General features: G+C 39.1%; 4 protein-coding genes across 6 annotated transcripts; 2 read left to right on the top strand and 2 right to left on the bottom strand.

Moving 5' to 3' along the window:
- Positions 1 to 972: 972 nt before the first annotated feature.
- Positions 973 to 2,553, top strand: LOC124063851 (CMRF35-like molecule 7). The gene is made up of 4 exons (XM_046397924.1): positions 973 to 1,082; positions 1,193 to 1,558; positions 2,061 to 2,130; positions 2,275 to 2,553. Exons 1-4 carry the CDS (start codon positions 1,046 to 1,048, stop codon positions 2,393 to 2,395), a joined length of 594 nt encoding a protein of 197 aa, XP_046253880.1. The 5' UTR covers positions 973 to 1,045; the 3' UTR covers positions 2,396 to 2,553.
- A 1,502-nt stretch (positions 2,554 to 4,055) lies between these two features.
- On the top strand, positions 4,056 to 8,104 carry LOC124063258 (cell division control protein 42 homolog). 3 transcript variants are annotated; one of them, XM_046396716.1, is made up of 6 exons: positions 4,056 to 4,194; positions 4,758 to 4,893; positions 5,007 to 5,079; positions 5,182 to 5,291; positions 5,569 to 5,766; positions 5,917 to 6,503. In XM_046396716.1, exons 2-6 carry the CDS (start codon positions 4,789 to 4,791, stop codon positions 6,004 to 6,006), a joined length of 576 nt encoding a protein of 191 aa, XP_046252672.1. In that variant the 5' UTR covers positions 4,056 to 4,194; positions 4,758 to 4,788; the 3' UTR covers positions 6,007 to 6,503. The 3 variants fall into 3 exon arrangements, with proteins under 3 accessions (XP_046252672.1, XP_046252671.1, XP_046252670.1); XM_046396715.1 differs by lacking the exon at positions 5,917 to 6,503 and adding an exon at positions 6,601 to 8,104 and having other exon boundaries at positions 4,064 to 4,194; positions 4,755 to 4,893; XM_046396714.1 differs by having other exon boundaries at positions 4,064 to 4,194; positions 4,755 to 4,893.
- On the bottom strand, positions 7,997 to 11,550 carry LOC124063257 (F-box only protein 6-like). The gene is made up of 6 exons (XM_046396713.1): positions 11,134 to 11,550; positions 9,979 to 10,228; positions 9,741 to 9,855; positions 9,546 to 9,641; positions 8,809 to 8,944; positions 7,997 to 8,718 (listed from the first exon to the last, which is right to left on the bottom strand). Exons 1-6 carry the CDS (start codon positions 11,209 to 11,211, stop codon positions 8,572 to 8,574), a joined length of 822 nt encoding a protein of 273 aa, XP_046252669.1. The 5' UTR covers positions 11,212 to 11,550; the 3' UTR covers positions 7,997 to 8,571.
- Positions 11,551 to 16,138: 4,588 nt separating this feature from the next.
- dnajc11a (DnaJ (Hsp40) homolog, subfamily C, member 11a) lies at positions 16,139 to 23,241 on the bottom strand. The gene is made up of 16 exons (XM_046397615.1): positions 23,085 to 23,241; positions 21,917 to 22,046; positions 21,686 to 21,759; positions 20,887 to 20,988; positions 20,670 to 20,798; positions 20,395 to 20,517; positions 20,155 to 20,228; positions 19,871 to 20,060; positions 19,673 to 19,758; positions 19,339 to 19,455; positions 18,896 to 19,051; positions 18,703 to 18,772; positions 18,386 to 18,443; positions 17,253 to 17,395; positions 16,929 to 17,058; positions 16,139 to 16,588 (listed from the first exon to the last, which is right to left on the bottom strand). The coding sequence occupies exons 1-16, from the start codon at positions 23,154 to 23,156 to the stop codon at positions 16,563 to 16,565; spliced, it is 1,680 nt and encodes a 559-aa protein (XP_046253571.1). The 5' UTR covers positions 23,157 to 23,241; the 3' UTR covers positions 16,139 to 16,562.
- Between the last annotated feature and the right edge of the window lie 838 nt (positions 23,242 to 24,079).

Genomic DNA, 24,079 nt, shown 5'->3' with positions numbered 1-24,079 from the left:
AAGGACACATTGGCGTCAATTCAGTTCCTAAACTAAGAGAATGTTAGTCTGCCTAAAACGTGAAGTGTGCTATATTCTCACACCACCTCTAATGCAGTCATCTTCGATGACACAACCACAGTCTGTCTCACCTTGTGGTATTTGATATTTAAAGGATTTTCCAGACAACAGTTACCATATGTAGCAACATGACTATGTGACTAGTTTTTGGCAATGGCAATTAAATTTAAACTGAAACCATTAAAAAATTTTGTTAGTTGTTCTTTAATACTATAAAAGAGCAGTTTGTTAGCTGTTGCTGAGACAAAATAATCAACAAAGACCATTGAAAAATAGCTGTTTTACGCTTTGTTCCTGTGAATTTTTTTGTGGTTCTTTTATTTTAGTATGTTGTGATTTATGGCTGCTACCTTGGCAGGACTGTCTAGTGAAAGTCTCAGTGGGACTTCCTGATAAACTAAAATAAATAGTATTGTTTGTAGCCCAGCAAATTATATCTCCAACAGGGTGTGAAAATATTTTACAGACAGACAAACTAGGTTTTCTCAAGATTTCTGTTTAACAACAGGAAGGCTGATGTCATGCATGATTGTGAAAAAATGCAAACACTGCAGTTTTCATGTTTGCTTTTCATCATGTAGTCTTAATTCACCAGCTTTCTAAGCAACAGAAATGAAAGGGGTATTTTCCAAGGTGGCTGGTGCTGCACTAAACCTACTATGTCTTCTGACAGTCTGGTCTTTAGTGCCACCTGCTGACCTGCTGTTTCAGTAAACAATCTGGCCTTGAAGTTGCCACTCTGACTTATAATTTGTTACACAGCAGAGGAACAAATTACACAGGAGAAATATGTACGCAGTGTCGGATCCCAACACGACAATGCCCATAACAAAACAAACACAAACCTACGCATCCAAAAATTGCTAACACCGTGATTTCACATGAACTACCAATTGCACAATTTTACCATATCAGAGAAATAAGAGGAACCCTCTGAAAGTTGCATCCTTCATTTCTGCTTCATGTTGTTTTCTCCATTCTCATCATGAAGACCTCAGAATTATTGCCTGGCTTGTTTTACGGTAATAGCAGCTTGTAAAAAAATTCTGTAGCCATGTAATGGCAGACTAACTTAAAAAGAATGATTAATTAACATCATGTGAATTTTTTATTTTTTTTTTGCATTTTGCAGCTCCTGCTCTTTGGCTCTTCTGGCTCACAAGGCATGCAGTGGACTCAGTTCAGCTGTCGGCTCCAGAGGAGGTAACAGCCGCGTACGGAGGATCTGTGACAGTCTCTTGTCAGTACAACCTTAGGTTCAGAAATCACACCAAGTACTGGTGCAAAGGAAAGAGGTACGAGCTGTGTGCCATAGTGGTGAAAACGCCCAGGAACCGACAGAGTGACAGATCCTCCATTGCAGATGATAAGAATGCAGGGGTCTTCACCGTTACTATGACTTCTCTCAGAGAGAGTGATGATGATATGTACTGGTGTGTGATTGCCAGAAGTGGAAAAAATGTCTTCACTGGTGTCAGGCTCCGCGTCTCTCAAACAGGTACACTTCAGCTGGATCTGCAGACACTTCATCAAATGCAAGCTTCATGATATTCTTGTTCGATAGCATTGGTTTATTACTCACCCTTACTTACTGACTTTAAGTTGATTTTGTTGCCATACTTTTAATATCAAGAACAGCTACTTTTTAAAAAATACTTCTCTAATAGCAATATATTCTAATAGTGCGACTGTTCTATGATAATATTGTCAGGGAATTTTAGGTGTCTGTAATAATGATAAGTGTGCTAATGTAATGGGAAAATCTGAGATCTTAAATTTAAAATGTACAAAAAAGATTAAATTATACCATACTGCACAAAAAGTTTGTCATATGCTCATGTAAAGTGATATAGTAAGTCAGCATGTGATATTTAATCAGGAAATACTGGACCCATGTAAAGTTAAAAATTAGCAGTATAGAACTGTAATTTATTAGAGGAAGTTAATTAGTCAGCATACGTGATCAGGTGATTTTTAATGCAAAGCGTTCTTTTCCACAGCGACAACAACAACAGGCGCTGCTCCCACCACATCGTCCAGTTCATCAACAGTGACACAAGATGAAATGCAGTAAGGATACGGACAGTGACATGTTCATGAAACATCAAGAAACAGCTCATATGATTAAATTAAAAAACATAAACAATTATCTTCAATGTATACCTGAAGTAAATCACTCTGATCCCAGTTCATTTTTCTGTTTGTTTTAACTAGTTGGTGGGCAACTCTACGTTGGATCCTCTTCATTTTAATGTTGTCTTGTCTGGTATCAACACATATCGTTGTGTGGAGGATGAAGACTGCAAGGATAAGAGAATTCTCAATTCTCTTATGACTAAGTTTGGCAAAACCATCATTTCAAATCCTGAATGAATTACAACCCTCTCATGCTGGGGCTGCAAAATAATTTCTCCACTGGACCCTCTATCAGCATGTGAATTAAACTGAAAAATAAACCAAGTGAAAAAGTGGCTTTCAGACTCTTTTTTTTTCGTCTCTTCGTATTTAAATGATTAAAACCTCATTAATTTCAGAACCGGGGCCTAAGATAACTTTGGGTTCAACTTTTGAATATCCAATCAGCTTAAAATTAGTGCCTCTGGGGAACTGAGGCTGTAGGCTTTCATTTAATTTATTTACATCTTATATGGACAGTCATAGAGGATGGTGTTCTTGTTGCAATTAACCACCTGTTTCTAGAGGGTTTTAAAAGATCAGTCAGCATTTCACTCCAAGGATCTGAATCCCATGCAGAATAAAGATCTCTTCATGCATAAATGAAGGCCCAGCCCTTGTGATGTGATGCTTTTAAAAGTTAAAACACAGACAGATAATGAACTTGAATAATGGCAATGTACTGCACTACTTTTAAGATGACAGAGGTGGGATACCTACAGGTAAATGTTCCTCTACATTTGTCCAAACTGGTGACTTCCAGTTGCAATCAAAACTAAATTATACCAAAATCCAAATTGTTAGACGTTGTGTTCTATAAAAGAAGCAGAGGTGTTTTGTGATCGCTGTCAAGCAGATTTAATTACCCCGCTGATTAAAGCTGCAGGAAGTTGCCCAATTGTCTTTGCTTTCAAAGAACAGCATATATTAACGCTTTATTCGACACACCTGTAGAATTTAATGCAATAAGTCTGCATAGCTTGTTTTGTAATCCTCTTAGAGACAGTGCTGAGGTCTTTTTCACAGCAGACATTTTGATTTGACAAAGCCTTTGCAAAAAAAAAAAAAAAAAAAAAAAAAAAGCACAGGTGTTACTAATAATGCTAACACAGACACTGTTCTAACCAGTAAGCCCCAATGTAAGCATGACAAAGTGAAAGTGAGGCTGCAACACCAAGACCCTGAAAATGAAGCAGCTGAATGAAAGCTGGAGCCACCTTTAATCAAATTATTTACACTGTGCGTTTTCTACTGTGACATGTAAAAATGCCTTCCACAAAAAGCTCTACAGCACAATAGCTGTGACCTCAAAATAGGATTGACAAGGGTCAAAAACAGCGAATAAATATTTCAGAGGGCTATTGCACCGAATTCTACAAGTTTTCACATTTTAAGACTTAAATGCAAAGGAAATGTTTGAAACCCAAATCACTAAATCGCTTAATTTCAGTTCTCGTGTTACGATACAGAATTGTCCTCTACGTGTAGGCATACTGTGGAAAAGGTAGAGCTCAGATTTAGGTGAGGATGCAAAGTGCGGGGGATTTAGGGGGTGATGTCACCTCTTCTGCTGCAGGAAACTCTCGCATGAACTCATGTTAAGACAGCCACCGTTACCAGAAAAAGGTATCCTTCAAAGTAAATTAAAAGTGGGGAAACAAGTGTGAATAACTACAAAAACTATATACGTGGAAAAAAATACACCCGACTGTTAGTTTTATCTTTAATCTTGACGTATTTTTTCTACTTTGGTACTTATCTCTTATAATATGCAATTTGCAATGCATGGTAGGTGTTTTACTTTGAAGGTGCTTCCGGTATTACTCTGTAGCTCGACAGTGGAAGTCCGGGGCTAGGAACCTCAGCTGCTCACTGACTGTAGCAAGTTACTGCTCGCTGGTGCCAACGCCCGGCGAAACCGATAGCTAACATACACTCCTGAAACACGATAGGACCTTGGTACGTAACTCTAACATTTTATGACATCTCTGTGTGCTGTTAAATTACAAGTACAAGTTTATGTGTTGGTTTCACGTTTCTTCTTGTTTACCTGTAAATCGTCAAAGCGTTAGTTTACAAGATTAGTTTTCCTTAGCCGGCTGGTTGCTACGATAGCTAGCATTGTATAGTGATTGCTACCACTGCGTTAGCTTAGCTTGCTAATCGATACACAAACACATTTTTCGTTTCATTATCGCAGCTTTAAATAGTTAGTGTCGCATTGCGTGATCGACGCATTATCTTAATTACAAACACCAAAGATAGCCACGTAATTAGTTGGATAAACATGTGAGTAACGTTAGCTAGCGTTAGCCTGTCAGACAGTTGCGATGATGGGGCGTGCGACACTTAACCAGTTGATGCTAGGAGACACAGCCTTTCTCCTGACAATTGATTAATCGAAGCTGTCATTAGCAGTTAATGAGGGTGGACATTTAGAAGACCCTATATTAATTCAGGGACAATGTTAATACATGTTTAAATTATTGAACAGTATAATGACTTGTTCCTTTTCCTAGCAGCCAATTGACAGCAGAACCAGAAAGCACAAAGATGCAGACTATCAAATGTGTGGTGGTAGGTGATGGAGCAGTGGGGAAAACCTGCCTATTGATTTCATACACCACCAACAAATTCCCCTCTGAGTATGTACCAACAGTAAGTAAGTTTGGCGTGTTTCCCAGTCAGATACATGTTGACAGACAATTTGGTTAAGACATTGAAAAGTTCTCTTGAACGCTCTATGACATGATATCATTTTCATATCACAGGTTTTTGACAACTATGCAGTAACTGTAATGATTGGGGGTGAGCCATACACCCTCGGCTTATTTGATACAGCAGGTAAGATTGAGTTTGTCAGTTTAAATGCATTGCTAAACTGAATTTAGCACGGTTATTGTTCTCTCACATGGTAAGTTAATTGGTAGTGTCATCTCTCTATAGGTCAGGAGGATTATGACAGGTTACGACCACTAAGCTACCCACAGACAGATGTCTTCTTAGTCTGTTTCTCAGTTGTTTCTCCTTCCTCATTTGAGAATGTTAAAGAGAAGGTGAGTACAAAGTTTTTATGTTAAAGGCTGTGGAGTTCCTCACAGTCTAATAACACCCTCTCCTGCCAGCTATCTGAAATTAAATTAAATTTCTCCTTGTCACCTTACCAGTATCACCTTAATCTGTAACAACATTCATGTTTTTAGAACGATGGCATTCCGTCATCAGAAATGACTTCATAGCATTTTCCTGCATAGTATGCTACATGGATCTTTATTTTTAAACAAGCATATTTGCTTTTCAGTTATGAATGTTTTGTTCTTTGTTTTTCTCCAGTGGGTTCCTGAAATAACCCACCACTGTCCCAAGACCCCGTTCCTGTTGGTAGGCACTCAGATCGACCTGCGTGATGACCCCTCCACAGTGGAGAAGCTAGCCAAGAACAAACAGAAGCCAATCACCCCTGAGACGGCAGAAAAGCTTGCTCGTGACCTTAAGGCAGTCAAATATGTAGAGTGCTCAGCTCTAACACAGGTAAAATCACATATGAAACAACACTCAAAGCTGGTGTGGCAAGCATGCGTCTAAATATTTGCTTTGACTTCTGCTAACAGCATTTGGCTAAAGTCTCCATCTAACTCTGTTGTGTGCCTGTCTTTCTCCCTTCTTTTCCTCTTTCTGTAGCGGGGACTGAAGAACGTATTTGATGAGGCTATCTTAGCCGCTTTAGAGCCCCCTGAAACTCAAAGAAAGAGAAAATGCTGTTTGTTCTGATGTCTTCCCGCATCTTGCTTTGCCTCTCGATTGTGTGCTGCTTACTCATTGTAAAGAGATGTCCGTCGCTAAAAATAACCACAATGCTGTTTTAAACTTCAAGACTTTGTGCCCATTAACTTTTTTCCTTCTGTTCATGTGTGCTTTCTTTTCAACTTGGCCTAATCACAATTGTCCATGCTGCCTGATATGACAAGAGTGCCAATCTTTAATTCTTCTTTCTGTTGTCAGCAACGTGTGTGTATCTGTACATGACTGAGTTTGTTTTTGTTTTTAAAATTGACGTTCTGTTATAATCTCAGTATTGAGCTCTTTGGTATCAATTGTACCCTACAAAGCATTTATGCCACATTCTGTCTTAGGACAGTGATAACATTTTTTCTACTGCAGCATCAAAATTTTCCATGAGCTTTTGTCTTTACTCAGACAACTTGATCGTGGGGAGAGTCTTGTATAATGTTATTTGAATAAAGGAAAATTTTGATCGCCCTGCTCCATTTCTGCTCGGCCTTCTTTTGCAATTAGCTCCCTGAAGATGTTAATTTGTATTTGGAACATAGCCCTGTTTTGAATATTAATATTTTATTTTCACAGAAAGGATTAAAGAATGTGTTTGATGAGGCAATACTGGCTGCCCTGGAGCCTCCTGAACCTAAGAAAAGACGTAAATGTGTTCTGCTCTAAGTTTCGTCGCAGCCTTCTCCGCACTGGTTGTCAAATCTAGGTTAGCAGTACTGAAGAGGTTTGCTGCACAAGCACATTCCAGCATGAATTGAGGTATCATGAAATATTTGCCTTCTGACTGACTTAACCTGAATACATATTCAATGTGTTGAAGATTGAGTAACATTTAATTCTGTTTGTGATGATTTGGTGCCATTGGAGTGGTCCTACATGATGTGAACACTGACTAAAATCTCTAAAACGTGAAGGTGATATAATGAAATAATTTCAGCTTGACCACATTATGTTTACAGTTCATTCTTGTAGTGTTATGATAAAAGAATGGACTATGAAATGGTATTTTAATAGAACTACTGTTTTATCAACTGTCCTGTAAAACACAAACAAGCTGATGATGTGTTGAGGTGCTTAAATTATGACTCAATCTATTCTATGCTTGTTTTTCTTAACTTCCCAAGTAATACCCTTCAAGGTTATCATTTCTATTTCTATGTTGACACTGTATGGTCTGGTAGACTAACTATGTGAATCCTGCTGAAGACATGAGACTCAGTTTGTTTTTTTAAAGAGTGATACATTTCTCAAAGGGTTAATAAAAATCATATTTTTAAAATATATTCATATTTGATGTCAGCATAGCCTTTGGGTATATCAAAGAAAGATTTCACATAATATGACATTTCTAGGCTATGCTCTTCCATAGTCCTAGTCTGCCAAAACAAGACCTGATAAACTGACACCTGTCAGGGTAGAGAACCACAGAAGTGTAAAAAAAAAAAAAAAAAGAAGTGGGAGCCTGAGCTTTAGATGCAATGTTAACACTCCATTGGTCATGTATCTCAAATAGCCACTGTCCAGTTAAATAACCACATGCAAGTAGTGGGAGCTCAGCAATTAGCCAGCCATTTACTTTTTGTGACAGAACTGAGTTAACAAGGTGATGTATGTCCTTATAACTTATCAGCAGCTGCAGTGGAAGATCTTTGCTGGAGCATTTCAGCTTATAACCCAAGGCTAATGAACTATTTTGTAACCCTAATGTACTTGCTGCTACACTGCAGCACCATTAAGCCAGAGAGCAACACAGTTCTTACAAAATGCTACATGTTGTTTGAGACCCTGTGAATATTTTTGCGTGACTGAACTAGCACTATTTGTATTTGTCTTTGACTGTATCCATGCCTGGATGATGGGCTGGAAATTGTAAATATAGTGAGAACAACTCCTAACTTATTGAGTTAATACAGTGTGTGCATTACTGATCCCAAAATGATACTGAAATGAAATTAACCAGGAAGTCATGAAGTGAACGGGTTTCTTGGAGTCTGATTTTTATTCAAATTGAGATCAAAGTTGTACTGTAACTTGCCTCACAATAAACCAGTATTATGAATAAATGTAACTTCAAATACTACACATTGTTGTCTGACTTGATGGTTACTTACATGAAGTTTATGCACTTGCAGATGATTTAGGAGTGGGAAAACAGAAAACAGACTGTGCACATAAAAAGAACATTTCAAATTCCACTTCCACAGCACTACTTAATACACATCACAGTACAGTGTGAAGAATATTTACATTCAGGAAGGTTTGTCACACATGAACATTAGAGTGAGAGAGTTTATTTAAAGTGCCTTCCTAATGTTTATGGCATGTTATCCCAACATTCAGCAAATATAGGATGTATTTTCATCAAAAATAATATATTGTGAATTTAAAACTGTGATATGGCTATAACATTTAAGTTTAATGGCTCGGCTGGTCCACCAAAACAAAGTATTGGTATTAGATTATACAGTGTAAGGCAAATAAGACTTGCCGCAATTTTGCGATTACAGGCGAAAGGCAGGAAGCAAGCATGAGACGGATACCGATGAGCTATGTGTCCATTGCTAAACATATTTCAACGCAGCTGTCCGTAACACGAATTCCATACCATCCTGCCCACAACTGTGTGTCCTTGCCTCCGTGGGTAAAACGGATATATCTCACTCCCGGGCCATAGTTCTGGAATACATGGATCATCTGAAAAACACATATCAGTAAGCCTAGAATAATTCCTCTGGTTTTGTCCCTCCTCTGAAATTCATTGTACACCTCATGCTCTGTACATACCTGGTTCCATTTCTGATCGTTCCACTGCTCAAAGGAAATAGTGTTGGGGGCAAATGTCTTGACAGGTCTCTTTCTTTGATCCAACAATTCCACATGGATCTCATATTCACTGCCACAGTCCCATCGTGGTGCATACCTTAGAAAACAAAAGCGCGAGTGCATCTTTCATCATCTTTCATTAGGCAAAAATGACTCAAATGCAAATGTGTGTTCTATACTGCACTATGAGAACAGTAGGGATGTTTATCTTGAGTGTGAAATCCCAGTGTCCCAGTACACAGAGGGACGGGCACTGATTGAGACTGGTAGGTTTTCCACACATGACTAAGAGTAGTACTGTTGACACAAGTTCGTTATGGTTAAACAGGCTGAGCTGGGGAGGGGGGGTGCAGTATTAGATGTTAGGAGGTCAGATTTATTGGGATTTACATGGACCTTGTATTCAGATTCTTATCTAAAGCAGATGTTTGAAAATCAAGTTAAAGTTTTAACGTAAACTTACATCATGAGGTCAGATATTTTTGTTGGAGGCTGCCTACCACTCATTTAGTCTGAGTTGAGTGAAAATTTCCGCCTCGTCTATGCTGAATGTCTTCTCTTTTAGGAACAATTTTTTAAATTTCATTCGACACCCATGTTTTGTTATGAGTCGAACATTTGCATTTTCTACAATAATAACAAACTTCCATTTGGGATTGCTTCGGGTTGTGAAAGTATTTTGTGTATATTCTTCTCACCAATCAGATATTTTGATGTCTGGCTGGAAGTGATCCATGAACGATGGACTGTAACCTTCCTCTGCCAAATCAATAAGCTGAGACTTCATGCACAATCTGCAGAAAACAGAACATGTTTTAGCTACTCACATAGAAACGTAACATATCATACATATCTGTCTTATGTTTTCCAGATCGCTGCTGATAAATACTCACCCGTAAGAAGTCACAAAGTTTTTCTGAACTACTTCATTTGGATGTGGCGCCATAACTTCTTCTACTTTCCACCTGTCACCACCGTTCTCCAGAATCTGCCAATTCTTCATTTTATCTATAAACACAAAGATGAGGGATGGTGAAAGAAATGATACTGTGGACCTAATTTGTTGTTGCAGGCAATTAATGATCTTTACACCATCAAATGTTGAGTAAAATCAGTTCTGTGGCCCCTTACCTTCTGCTCTTGGATTCTTGAGAAGATTTCTTCTCTTCTTGCACAGGAAGTAAAACAACCTCCAGTCGTTAGGTGTTTTGGAGGCGTCACGTAGGTAATATCCTTCTCTTCTGCATCTCTCTCTCCACAAAGATTCACTGTCAGCCACCTCTTTCCACTGACGGCACACTAACCGACAAACACAAACCACCTGCTCTGGAGGAAGATTCAGGATGATCTCCTCAAGGACCTCCAGAGGGACAAAGAAAGACTGGGGGGGGGGAAAAGACAGGGCGCAGATAAGTTAAAACTCTGTTTACACAAAGGATTATAGAATCAAAGAAAATCTATTAAAAGTACATAAATTCTGGGTCATTTTTTTCTTTCTGTTTTGCTTTTCTGACTGACTCTGCCATGTACAACCCCCTCCCCAGTTGTCATTGGATGTTAGTGCTGTCAGTCATTGTGTAAAGTTGGCTGCCATTGGACCTTCTACTGGAAAGTGGGAGCAAAAATAAAACCTGGACGTGAGCTGAAAGAAAATTATTTTGAAACACGTGTGCAGGAAGTTGTGGTACAAACTAAATGCTGTACATTCACCACTTTTGAGTCGCGAAAAAAAACTTGTGTCTTCCTGCAGTAGCAGGCCAATGAGGTAATGAAGCCAACAAAAGTAAGATGAAGACAGAAATATACTGCTTTACAGTACAATCTAAAAACAAATCACTTTCACGTAGTAATTTGAATAGTGAGGAGAGAGATCTGTAGCAACCTTAGTTTTATTTTACTTTTGGGTGGCCCTCCTAGTTTAACTGTTGGTATACCTTGTTCCACTCCTATGAAAATATTCTGGCTCCGCCTCTGTCCACCGCCCCCTCAAAACAAAACAGTCGAACCTCACAGAAACCAAGTGAGATTATGCCTTAACTAAAGAGTTGATGTCCAGTCAAACAGGGTTCATACCTAAACATACCACCAGGAAAAAGAAGTCCATGATTCCACACTGTGACATTTCTATTGACTGGTTGATAAGCAAGTTTAGACAACATGGTCTGAAGTTACCACGCAGCTAAACGTGTTCAGATCAGTCTTGCAACAATTGTTTGTAATCCGCAGCCATTTTTAATGTGAACTGGCTGCCTACAGTTTGAGCTGGGACTCCTGTAAAATACTCACATCCTCCTGTGAAAACGAGGTCGACCGTTTTGGATGTGAGCTCTGAGTTGCACCCATAGCTTGAGCCTTCCTCTTCATGCCTGGGACAAACCCAGGGTATAGTGGCGTTTTTACGAGCACTACAGTCTAATATGTCAAATCGCTGTAATCACCTGCCGACCTCTTTGCGAAGACTTCCATTTATGTGCGATAAAAAAACACGGAAGTGCGATTCGAGGTAAAGACACTTGACTTGTCATGTGAGATACAAGTAGATATAATGCAGATGTTACATAAGCCTGTATCAATTAAACAGCCGCCGATTTCTCCAAAATGACTTTAGGTTTCCCCCTTCTAAAGCCTAGGAAGTCGATGGGTCATACTCATTCGCGAAATTCAGCCGATCAGTTGACCAAGGTGGTGGGCGGGGCTAGTTGCTGAACTGACACAGCAAAATCCAATCAAGTAGCCTTGTCGTACGCATGCCCGGTTTCTGTAACCACCGGGGTCTGCCGTACACCACAAGGTATACGCCGGATCAATCTAACAGCGAGCCTTAGAAACCCCTTAGAGCAGGCGCAGAATTGATTCCTGTTTCCTATTTTTAGATTTTACTATAGCAAGCCTATAAATTATGTTCTGCTTTATCTACTGATGTATGCTTTTCAAACGATGTTTTGAGGATTACTGGTCCATTATTATTTAGGAGGTGAGAATGATGTGAGGTTTATACAAATATAACTATTTATTCAAGTAAGTCCATGTAGGCCTGAGGAGTTAAAGCATATGTAGAGACTGTGATAGACATGACACAAGTGAGTAGTATAGGAAACTCGAGAGCAGACACAGGACTGATCAGTACAAAAGAGAAGTGGTTTTATTTTAACAGATGCTTTAACAAAAGCACTTACACATTACTGAGCTGCGCAAAGAAAAGTTTCCATTAAGGCTGATATTATTAGGAGTAGTGCCGCAGGAGGAGATTGATTTTATTCCCAATGAGGTCAGTTACTGGCATTACATTGTTCCACTGATGCCTTCACACGACTTAAAAGGTCCAACAACTTAGTTGTTAGTTGTTTTATGTGTTGCTTTTCTTGCAACAACACAAAAGTGTAAATCTTAAAGAATACATATATGTATAGTTTTGCAGACACAAAAACATTATTTTTAAATAACTACTTACAAAAAGGTGCGATTTCAGGGAAATTTATATTTTTTTATGCAAAGAAATGCTTAACATGTAAAATGACTGCAGATTTTACAACATCAGGTAAATAAAACTTTGTGAAATTTTGCATTGTCAGGTAAAAGACAGGAAACAGGCATTAAATGAGTCCCAAAGAACTGAGTTAGATGCTGAGACAAATCACAATGCAGTCAGTATGACAACTTCCATAACAAAGGTTTTTGTTTTTCTTTTTGTTCTGCAAATTTTCATTATCTTTTTGGTATAATCAGTAGAGACAATAGATACAGTTGAATTCAACTAGACTTTCACATTTTGTGATTGTGGAATATGTTTCTGTATTATTATGTAAGTATCTGCAGCGCTACACAGTTTGCCATTTTGGTTTCACACATCAATCAAACACAAGTTTTTGTTGTCTTTGTCATTTTAACATCTGCTTTAGCTATTGTTTGGAAAATATACAAGGGCTATAATACACAAAAACCGAAACTGTATTCTTGTGGTTACATTCAGAAAATACTAACTGAAGTTAGTATTGTAATGTTGCTAATCGTAAACCCTTAACTGACCAGTCAGCATACATTGGCAGTATGCTAGCACTTTAAGGGCAAAACTGTCTCCCCTGGAAAAAAATTGAAAGAGCATTAGTATTTTTTATTTTTTTCATTTCAATTCTAATATATAAGTGATACTATATCTGAAAAAACTAAAATAAAATTTGGGCTTTTTGTCTCTAAGTAGGTCTAAAAAAATTTTTTTTTAGCTCCATTCACTCCCATTCATTGAGCACTACCTCGAGAGTGCCCTCTAGGTGAATTGCAGCGAATTTCACTACAATGTCATTGATTGATGATTCATTGGTAATGATTGGTAATTTTGAGAATTACAAACATAACAGCGCTGATGGTTTTATTCCCTGTTATGCCTGCATCCATAAGAAGAAGATGTATTCATTTTTTATTTTATTTTTTACTTGAATGAAATTACAGTATGAAAATACTCTATTTTAAGTAGAATACATGTATTTCTAAATCTTATTTAAATAAAGCACTAAAGTATTTGCATCAAAATATGCTTAAAGAACAAAAAGTAAAAGTATTCGTGATGCAGAGCTAGGCTTCTGGATTTTAATTTGCGAAGCGTTCATGTGTATATCCCTTTAATGTTAGAGCTGGTAAAAGTAGATTATGTTATATACAACAGGGTAACTTAACCTCTAATAATACATCATAATCTGTTGGCCGATGCCTCTTAATAATCTAAATCTGTAACAAATAACCAAAGTTATCAAATTAATGTAGAGCAGTAAAAAAAAAAAAGTACAGTATTTCCCCCTGATATGTAGGGAAGTATACGGTATCATAAAATGGAAATATAAACCGATGTCTGATTGACCTTACAAAGAAATACAGTGGAACTCAATTTTATGCTATTCGTCAGAAGGTTACTGTAAAATGAAGAACATGCATTTACCACAAAATTGTGTTGTGATAGGCCGAGTTGACACGTTCAGGGTGACGTGTCTTTAATCAGCACAAGTTGATCGACAGGGGAGGGCGGCAGCTAATTGAGCTCTGGATTAAAATGAGGTAGTAAGGATACTGCTTTGGTTGAAAGACTGCAACAAACCACCTCTAATGACTCCACTTTAGGAAGTAGTCCTAACCTCACTTTGGGTACATGTATTTTTACAGTATGTGTCATCCCCATGAGTGGGCAGATTGTGTGCATGAGGGAGAAAACAAATTACTTCTCAGTGTAACATGCTTCTATGGATAGGATGATAATGTAAAGTGTTGATGGGATTAAACAACTTCAGTTAAAAAAAAAAAAATACAATCAAGCTGTACTGTTTCACATGTATGAAATTAGCCAGCGACATTTCTTTGCACATCCTGACATAACTGGAGCTGAAATCTAAATTTCCTTGATGAGTAATTACAGGTACATAAAGGAGCAGTTACAATACTGACATTATGAACACTTCTCAGAACTGCAGTCTCATGCCTTCTGGTGAGGTAAATGTATTGTTCCCCTGATCCATATAACACTTTTGAATCCTGCTGATCATCTGGTTTGATGGATAATTGAGTAATCAAAGTATGCCTTTTCAGTTATCATAGAAAAACACTGATAAAAACAGATTGGACTAATGAAGGAATTGACAAACTCAATCTGAAGAATCATACATTCTTGAGATGTTTCCTGGTTTCAGAAAACACGTCTGCCCTTCTTGCTTGATCCACTCATTATGATTCTTGTAAAAGCCGAGTTGGATTATTCACAGGGCGTAAAACAATTTTTGCTCTTGTGGTGTTTTGCAGTTAATCCACCCTTTTCTATTTATAGCACACTAACTGGCAAACAAGGGAAGGGAGGGAAGCTTCCAGCAGCTCACCCAGATCAAGAAAATAGGCCTGCGGTATAGCCAGCGGTGGAAGAAATCTTCAAATATTTTACTTAAGTGAAAGTACTAATACCACACTGTGAAAATACTGCACTACTAGTATTCAAAATCTTAATTAAGCAAAAGTACATAAATATTTTCAACAAAATGCACTTCCACTATGAAAAGTAAAAGTCATTGTTTTACTATTTTATCCAATGTTTTTGGATTCATTTTACAGCAATGCATCATGTAACAGTACACCATCATATGTCTGTCCTGTGAGAACCACATAACTCTGAAAAGGTCCAGTTTTCATGAGCTCAGAAAAACCACTTGGCCGCATTTTCAAGCTACTCCAAGAGGGTTTTTTTTTTGTTTGTTTTTTAAAAGTTTCATTCACTTAAAAAGTAGGAGAATTGTCTGAACACATAAAAGAACACTCTGACCTTCAGTTTATCACAAACATCCAGATATTTGGAGATATATGGTTGTCACTGGACAGGAAGGTCATAAAATATAATCTAAAGCCGTCAAGACAAATGTAGTGGATTAAAAAAATGCAATGTCTGCTGCTGAGGTTGTCCAAAGTGGAAGTTTAAAGCAGCTCAAAATAGAGATATTCAAGTAAAGTACAAGTACACACACACACTATATAGACAAAAGTATCCAGACAGACCTCATTATGGCATTGTTTTTCAGAGGCTGGGCTCGGCCCCTTACCTCAAGTGAAGGGAAATCTTAATGCTTCAGCACACCAAGACATTTTGGACAATGCTATGCTTCCAACTTTGTGGCAACAGTTTGTTGAAGGCCCTTTTCTATTCCAGCATGACTGTGTCCCAGTGCACAAAGCAAAGCTCCATAAAGACATGGTTGGATGAGTTTGGTGTGGAAGAACTTGACTGGCCCACACAGAGCCCTGACCTCAACCCCATCCAACACCTTTGGGATGAACTGGAACGGAGATTGTGAGCCAGGCCTTTTGGTCCAACATCAGTGTCTGACCTCACAAATGCTCTTCTGCATGAATGGGAACAAATTTCTACAGAAACACCCCAACATCTTGTGGAAAGCCTTCACAGAAGGGTGAAAGCTGTTAGAGCTGCAAAGCTGTCTGTGTATTTAGAATGTGATGTCATTAAAGTTCCTGTTGGTGTAACGGTCAGGAGTAATACTTTTGTCTATATAGTATACTTCAGGAAATGTACTTAGTTACATTTCACTATTGAGCGTAACAGTTCGTCTGACAGAGACAGTTTGACCTCTGTCACCTGTGGAAATTCCTTTCCTTTCTTTTTATTACCTTCTCTTTGTGTAGCTGTTCTTCATACTTCCCCCTTCACACACCCCTTCCAGAGTTAAACTCACATTTCATCCTACAAGCATTACAACAAATACAACTTTTTTTTGTTGATTTGAAAAAGTAACAATATGGTTAAGCAACATGAGAGAGACTGATTTTAATAATATGGCAAATACAGAGGTGCATTCACATCTTCAATCATAGGCACTGCAGTTTGTGTACAATACAGTACAGAAAACTGGATCATAAATTACAAGCCATACCAAAAATAAGTGGATCCCAGTGAAGCTAGAAGGCCTGGGGAATGAGATGGTAGCCATGATTTTTGTATGACATTAGAATTTCGAGCAGGCCACAACTCTGTCCATGGATACTGAATTAACATCAACCCAGTCCGTGACTCTTCTATTCCGCTCTGCATATTTAAATGAATATAAAGACAAAAGATAAATGCACATTCTCTGAATAACAGGAACTTCAATCTGTGTCGTATCTAAAACGGGTTTATCCATCTTCTGTCAAGCAGCTGAGAGATGAATGCATCTTTTTGGTCAGAGGAGGAGCCCCTATGTGTCCGCATCAATCCTGTGTGCTGCGCAGTGGAAAACAAGAAGTCAGAAAAAGCGCCGCTGGCAAGCTAGCTTGGTGGATTTTAGCAGACATTCTCTTAACAGAGATAAAATATTTTAAGATGTGTTGCGTCAGACATTTCTACAAGGGCTAAGGGTTCACATAAGCCCCCCCACCCCCTCGCTGTCAGTATTATTTGAGACATGGGCAGGTTAGACAGTTCAAGAGAGCATATGAGCTACCAAAGCTTCCAAAAACCTGCACCGAAGAAATGCTACGTGCTAAACGCTACAGTGATGGTGAGGACAAAACTGTGACACAGTCCTAATAGAGTCACTGCGTCGCATACACTCGTGACTTACATTGCTTTGGTATCCTGAGTGGTTCCGTGTCTCCTGACAGGACTTGATGCATGACTCCTCGGAACTGATACAGCACCTTCAGGCTCTTCTCCTCCCCCACACAGGGGTCGTAGAAGCCAGGGAGTCCAGACTGGAAAGACAACATAAGGTCACGCACCAGCAGAAGACTGAATCATCATTCAGCAAGTTGAGCAAGTTAACCAGAATGTGTACTTTTTATAAAATGAATACAATAAGATTACAGCTGAAAAATCGACTTTATAGTATCGTTTTTTGAATAAAATGTGTGGGTTTAGAAATCTTGTGCTGGATTACTGCACTCACCTTTGTGGCCTCAGTGAGGATGAGTTTAGAGTCTTTGACCAGACACTGCAGTGGCACAGTCACATCAATGACCTTTGCCCTCTCGTGTTTTCTACTGTTGTCTGTCACAAACTTGCCGTACCAGGCGTTGAGGATGATGAGACCTGGTTTGATGAAGCAGCATCAAGGACAGCGTGAATCAGCCGGAAACTGAATATTCATTTCAATGCGTTTCAAAATGCAAGCTAGTGCAACCAAGTCACCAGAATGGCCGACTTGGTTCTGAGAGTAGATTTCAGAAATCCGAGGATGACAACATACACAGGTTTTAAATGAATATCAAAATCACACAACTTAAACTGAAGAACAACACGAACATTGCGTGTCTGCAATTTTAGCCGCATGATTTTATAACACAACCAGATTTTTGATGCTTGTTTGTTAAAATCATTTGCAAGTACATAACAAAGAGACAGCACAATTAATCTTAATTGGAATATGCATAAACAATACCAGAACCATTTCATTGACTGTAGTCTTTTAAAGAAAAGAAGAGCAGCTGTGTGTCCATCATTAAAAACACACACACACACAGAGCTTTCAAGTGTTACTTTACAAGTGCAGAGACTAGGAGACCTCTGATGATACTAAAATCAAAGCAGCCTCTACAGTGACAGATGTCATAAGCCAATTATCACTTGACAAACTCCCTTCGGTGAAAATTAGACTGTCTGCCGAGAGCTTTTTGTTGGCGTACTTATCAAAAGCAAACTAAAAACCGCCAATTATCACTCGTCAAAACAGAAGCTGAGGGGGTCATTAAAATATCCACTGCATCCTGTTTAAAAAGCTACCCGTATCACCGCCAAATCACACTAAATGCTAACCAAAAATCAAGTTTTCTGATGCTACAAGGCCCACACGCCTTTGCCAGTTTAACATCTGGTTAAAATGGACTAGTCTTGTTTCATGTAGTGACAAGAGGCACTGGATCTCAGACATTACACCTCAGTGTTCAACAAAGGCATCAACATATTTTGCATAAAAGGTATGAAAAAAACATTTGTAATTTCAGAGAATCAAATAGTTTCACAACCTGCTTAAAAAACATTATTCTCAGGATAAGCTTATCCCTAAAGTAGTTCTGATCTTACCCATTCTAGACTCCTCAGCTTCAATAATCCTGCGCACAGACTCCTGCATGAGCAAGACCTTCAGAGATGTAAAAAGCACAAAGAGGAAGGGAAGGAGACAGTCACAAACAATGAGATTTTACATCATATGGATTATACTAATGAATTTCATTACGACTTTGCATCTTATCTAATCCCATCTCATCCCCTTTGTCTGACCAGGGTGGGACTTGTAATAATTCTTTACAGTTACCCATGATTCCTGCATCTCTTATCTAACAGTGAGCCGCCGTGTAGGATTGGCAAAACAGATACATGTAAGCCTGTCAAATACTCACGGCAGCCTCTGCCTCCTGTTTCTTCTTGGCTATGTCAGAGGCCGAACTCTCCCGCTGCTTCTCCAACTCTCTGTTGATTTCAAAGATAAATGGAGAAATGAGCTTATAAAATCTGGCCATAATAATATATGTGGTGCTTCTCCCAATAACGTCTCTTGCATTAAACAGCCAACTTAAGGCCAAGGTTTCTTACTGCTCCTTCTGGGCCTGCACGTAAGGCCGAATAACGAGCTGCTGGATGGCGAGGTAGAAAACCAGTGGTCCGACTGTGGCATAAAATACAGCACTAGGCAGGAGCTGGTCAGTCAGGTGAATAGGGAAGAAATACGTTTGACTGGCTCTGTTTAGTCTGCAAACAGAAAGTTGGTTTCATTACTGACATTGCTGATGACCTCTTGGCAAAGTAAAGACTGTGAAACTGATTGTTTCTCAGATGTTTGAGAATTTATATGAGCCCCTTTTCTTTAAAAAAAAATACAGTGTAAAGGATTTTAAACTCATACCTCAGGAACAAATAGCATTTCAGCCCATGTCCTCAAAGATGCGCCCCCAACACAGACACAACTTGTTTTAAATTAATTTAGCTGGCTGATATGACGTCACGTGCAGAAAACTGGAGCAAAGAGCTGCACTTACTTGATCTTGAGGGAGACACCTTGGGGCACTCCCACGCTGACGGTGGCCCCCAGGACACTGTGTCGACTGATCTTCCTCTCTGCACCGTACTCTACCACAGTCCCAAAGAAACCTGATCTGTAACATAAAGACAAAGTCACTACCTCTCTACACCCAGTCAAAGTCTGCTCGAATTCAAACTATCAGTTCAAAAATTACAAAGATGCATACTTCATGGACAGAAATTTGAGCTGCTGTGCAAACAGATACTACACAAATCTAATTATGACCTAAAACATCAGACAGAATAAGAAATTACGTTTACATTCTCCCGTATTACACTTTGACAACATACTTTACTGAGCCCTTAATCTTTGTCTGGTCGTCATCCTGGAACTTGTACTGGTAGCTCATCATCACAAACGTGTGAGGAATGCCAAGCTGCAGAAACAAAAAAGTAAATGATCATTTTGGCACTACAGCAACAAAAAAACTGTTGATTTCAAGGTTTCTTGGCTAACATTAAAGTTAAATATAACTGTTGGCTGCTAACCTGCATTGCAAAGGTGAAATGGCTGCTCTTGGTGTCCCTGACGATGCTGGTGTTCATAGAGGACTGGATCCCCCAACGCCACTGCAGATAGCCCATAGTGTTCTTGTCTAGGTGACGGGCCAACACCGTGGTAAGCCCAGGACGCACGCCTCGGGATGAAAACTGGAGCCCGCACTGAGCGGTCACAAAGCTGGGAAAAGTAAAGAACAAAACATTTGCTTAATTGTTCATTTTGTAGTTAAAAAAACATACAGATTTCTTTTCTCTTGCATTTTAACACGTACAATCGAGGCGTCAAGTTTCGGAAAATCTTCAATCCAAAGAGAGGTCCGTGGGTGTCCCCAGCACCGAGCTCCACCTGCATACACACAGATAACGTTTCGCATCTTAAAATATCACTGCGTGTTGTGCCGCACAGGCAGACAGATGTTTTGTGCCAAACTGAGGCAGATATGGGAAATGTGCCATTCATATTATCAATGAGTGAGTGAGTGTGTGTGTGTGTGTGTGTGTGCCTAGCGTACCTCTCCCCACCCCTTAGCTGAGGTTACTCTTCTCAAGGCCAAGTTAATGGTGCCGCCTCCATTCCCATTGTGGGTTGACAAGGAGCCAGACAAAACTGCTGTGTCTCTTGTGGTAAGAGGAGCCTGCAGCAGAACACAAAAAACCTCTTTTGATAAGTAATTGCTCCAAAATCTTTCCTAAGAATCAAGAATTTAACGAAGTCTGCAAATATGTCAAGTCAAAACATAGTAAATGCGGCTTAAAGATTCAGCTTGAATCTGCAGCAACCCATCACCTCTATGGATTGTGATATATGCATCTTGTTGATTTCCACATGTGGGAGCCCCCCTGCGTCCATATCCTCATAGTCCTCCTCATATCGATCGAACAGGTCCGTGGCATCGATGCCCACACTAATCGTTCCCTGTAAATAACAGGTTCAGAAATTACTATTGTTTCAATTAATGACGTATGCCGTCAGTTAAAAGCTTGTTTTCTTCCTCTGAACAGACCTTTGGGTTGGTCCTTTGCTGAAGCCTTCTCTCCTCTCGCTCTTTCTGAAGACGCTCATACTCTTCTCGAATCTCTGCAGGGGTTCTTTTTCTTTCCACCACCTGCAGTAACAAGATATGACTTGAATGCAAAACAAACGGCGGATTGGTGGCTTTCCAGGTTGCAGATAAAAAGCTATAGTAAAAGGAAATTTTGCCAGAATTTCACTATCCCATATGTTCTTCCTGGAATTATCCTATATTAAGTGTCCTATTTTGTACTGTCAACCACCAGTGATTTTAGTGAAACACAGATAAAGAAAAACAAGATCTATCTCAGAGCGTATATCGTACTACAGTGTGGTTGATATTTGAAGACAAAAAGTATATTTTTACACAAGTAAGCAATTCTCAAGATCCTGAGGAATAAGCAATGCTGAGAACAATGTTTACTGCTACTTTACTTTTGTGTAAAATAAATATCAAATTTCTGTCTGAAGCACACCAAAATTCCTAGATGTGTCTAATCCATAAATGTATTGATTTCTTACAAGTTTAAAACTAAACCTGAGCAAGACTCACATCAAGACATTTAGTTATTTTTGCTCTTAGCTAGCAGCACAGTATTTTAAAAAACAGCCTAATAGAGATAAGCCTAACAATGGTGGCTGCAACATTCAGCCCACATGTCTCCTCATTTCTCCTATGTTATGGGCTCAATATATAGCGGACTGCCAGTCAGCAGAAAGGCATGTGTTTTTAACAGCACATGGTGATGTATTTGGGAAATACTGGCCACTACAGTCAGTGATGAACTCACCTCCCATCCTTCAACATCGAGTCCTCGTTTGCCATAGATATCATAGATAGCTCGTGCCTGTGGGTCACTCAGCACTAGAAAGACACAGACAATCAGCAATAATATTAAGCATCATAATAATTTATTTATGTCTCTAACTGTTGTGTAAACCATAACATATTCATCTCAACATCAGCTTAACATGTAGCTGATGTAAATTACATGTAACGATGTGAACAAAGTTTTCCTTACCTTCATAAGCTTCATGTACAAGGTTAAAAAGCTGTTCTGCCTGACGCTTTAGTTCAGGGTCCCGGTGTTTGTCTGGGTGATACAGCATGCATAATCGCCTGTATGCTGCCTTCAGCTCCTCCTGTGTTGCCTGAAAAACAACATTGAAATGGAAAAAATGTGAAAGGGAAAAACAAAAACATACAAAACTCACACCGTGATGATGCTAAAGCAGACACCCCTTCTGAAAGCTTGATTTACTTATCATCCAAATGATATTTGTACTCAATGAGTTGCAGGGTTTAGATGACAAAAAAAAGTCCAAACAGAAACTCTGCCGTTGCCTCAGTTCATATTATAATTGGGTTGTCGTGAGGTAGACTTTTGTGAAAAATGTATTAATCCAATCACCATAGCTTAAAGTAAGGATTCACAATCATGTAATCTAGTCTATTGCTAACCCAACTAGTTTCACTTATGACTCATTTTGTGTTTTACTGCACAACACAATGGGATAGTTACAACATTGTCTTGTCCATTCTTTAATGAAAGTTTGTCATATAAAGAATTTTTTTCTCTATTCTATTTCACCGTGGTTTCTCACGCAATAATAACTAAATTATAAGAACATTCAGATATATATTATTTAGTAGCTCTGGAGAAAAGAAAGTCGTTTGGCACAAGTCCATTTTGTTTTGTGAAATGTGAGTTGCATATCAGCATAACGTCATCTACAAGCATCAAGACCCAAAGCGTCTGATCCCGAGACATCACTGTAATCTGATCAGCTGTTTAATGATGAAGCCCTAAAGTTAAGTTGTAGCATTAGCAGGTTAGCACCATCCAGATTCCAGGAGTTTACAATGAAACTGAAAATAACTGCCAGTTTGTTCACATCAGCTCCCAGATTACCGCACTAACACACTATTCTCTACTTTCCTTCTCCAACTGACCAGTCCTGCTAGTGAAGTTGTACCCCTACAACCCGTTGTACTGGTATGTCTTGCAAGGTATGCAGCCGAAGAGTCACAGCACAGAAACCAATGTCGAGGGTCACCAGCTAGCCACCTAGCTATCGTTCCATGTGATTATAAAAGCACCCGTGAAATATCAACCGGAGAAAGTTTATAGAACAACTTCCACATGCATGCGCACAAACATGTACTTAAATCGTAACTGCTTGCTGTACCTCTCTTCTGACATTTAGCAGGGAATAATAATCATCATTAAGGATCTCATCATCGTCCAAGGAAGACGCCATGTTTACTCCCGGTCATCTCTTCTTCGTGTCAGTTGCGCCGCTCATACTGTTCTCTGCGCACTCGGTCGCCCCCTTGTGTTGGGGATGAATGACGACCCAGCAGGTGACTTCATCAGGATTGTTCATGTTTTGTGCTTTTCATTTTGAAATTTTACAAATAAATGATTGTTCTTGGCGATCTTAGGCGGAACAAGCTGAGGGTATTGATCATTTTCTAAATCAAAAAGTACAATGATTTTTCTGTACGGTACTCACGGATTATTTTTTTCTGAAATTTCCAAAATATTTAATGTATTCTTCTTCTTCTTCTTCTTCATATTATTATTATTGATGAAAAATCCTAATCTGAACACAGTGCTCAATTCTCAGTGCAATAAAATGAGTAATGAAGATCATGTACATGTACGCCTAATTCTAAAGGCATATTGCCTGCATCCTATCCACCAGAAACAATTACGGAAAGGAGTGAGAAAACCACTTCACTACATTAAGTATTTCATTAGTTCATTATTACTTTCTTTGCAATAACAACAAGCCGTCGACTCCTACAAGGCGGCAGCAGGCTGCAGAGGAGCTGTCCTTTCAGCACCACCGCCTCACACAGCATTTCAGCACTGCCGGGCCACCGGACTTTAATTCAAGATGAAGGCTGGCTGTCCTTAAGTGCTGTAGTTGACTCGAGTGCCAAAAGCAAAGTCTATTAAGCAGAATGATCTGTATTAAGATTGGCTGTCGTCATTTAGCGTGGCCTTTCTATTGTCAAGCCCAGCCTATGTAACTGCACCAAAACGACTGAAGTTGGTCTTCAAATCTGGGCGTCATATCCGTCACATCCAGCCCCCAGCGGACGCAGAAGAGGTTGGATCCACGTCTCCCAGAAATCCTCGCAGCCCTCATGGTGCAACTATCTGAAATCAGTTAAC

Source organism: Scatophagus argus, chromosome 8 (assembly GCF_020382885.2).
Source record: "Scatophagus argus isolate fScaArg1 chromosome 8, fScaArg1.pri, whole genome shotgun sequence".
Lineage (NCBI taxonomy): Eukaryota > Metazoa > Chordata > Actinopteri > Scatophagidae > Scatophagus > Scatophagus argus.
The sequence above is the reverse complement of the archived record's forward strand: the minus strand, read 5'-3'. Positions and strand labels throughout refer to the sequence as shown.

Coding starts and splice junctions, on each gene's coding strand:
- LOC124063851 (XM_046397924.1), top strand. CDS start 1,046: ATGAAGACCTCAGAATTATTGCCTGGCTTGTTTTACG. Junction 1,083..1,192: donor ATTGCCTGGCTTGTTTTACG/GTAATAGCAGCT, acceptor TGCATTTTGCAG/CTCCTGCTCTTTGGCTCTTC. Junction 2,131..2,274: donor GTGACACAAGATGAAATGCA/GTAAGGATACGG, acceptor TGTTTTAACTAG/TTGGTGGGCAACTCTACGTT.
- LOC124063258 (XM_046396715.1), top strand. CDS start 4,789: ATGCAGACTATCAAATGTGTGGTGGTAGGTGATGGAGCAGTGGGGAAA. Junction 4,894..5,006: donor CCTCTGAGTATGTACCAACA/GTAAGTAAGTTT, acceptor TTCATATCACAG/GTTTTTGACAACTATGCAGT. Junction 5,080..5,181: donor CGGCTTATTTGATACAGCAG/GTAAGATTGAGT, acceptor ATCTCTCTATAG/GTCAGGAGGATTATGACAGG.
- LOC124063257 (XM_046396713.1), bottom strand. CDS start 11,211: ATGAAGAGGAAGGCTCAAGCTATGGGTGCAACTCAGAGCTCACATCCA. Junction 9,856..9,978: donor CAAGAATCCAAGAGCAGAAG/GTAAGGGGCCAC, acceptor TTGTGTTTATAG/ATAAAATGAAGAATTGGCAG. Junction 9,642..9,740: donor AACTTTGTGACTTCTTACGG/GTGAGTATTTAT, acceptor TGTTTTCTGCAG/ATTGTGCATGAAGTCTCAGC.
- dnajc11a (XM_046397615.1), bottom strand. CDS start 23,156: ATGGCGTCTTCCTTGGACGATGATGAGATCCTTAATGATGATTATTAT. Junction 18,444..18,702: donor AACAGGAGGCAGAGGCTGCC/GTGAGTATTTGA, acceptor ACATCTCTGAAG/GTCTTGCTCATGCAGGAGTC. Junction 17,059..17,252: donor TCCTCACTGAGGCCACAAAG/GTGAGTGCAGTA, acceptor TTGTCTTTCCAG/TCTGGACTCCCTGGCTTCTA.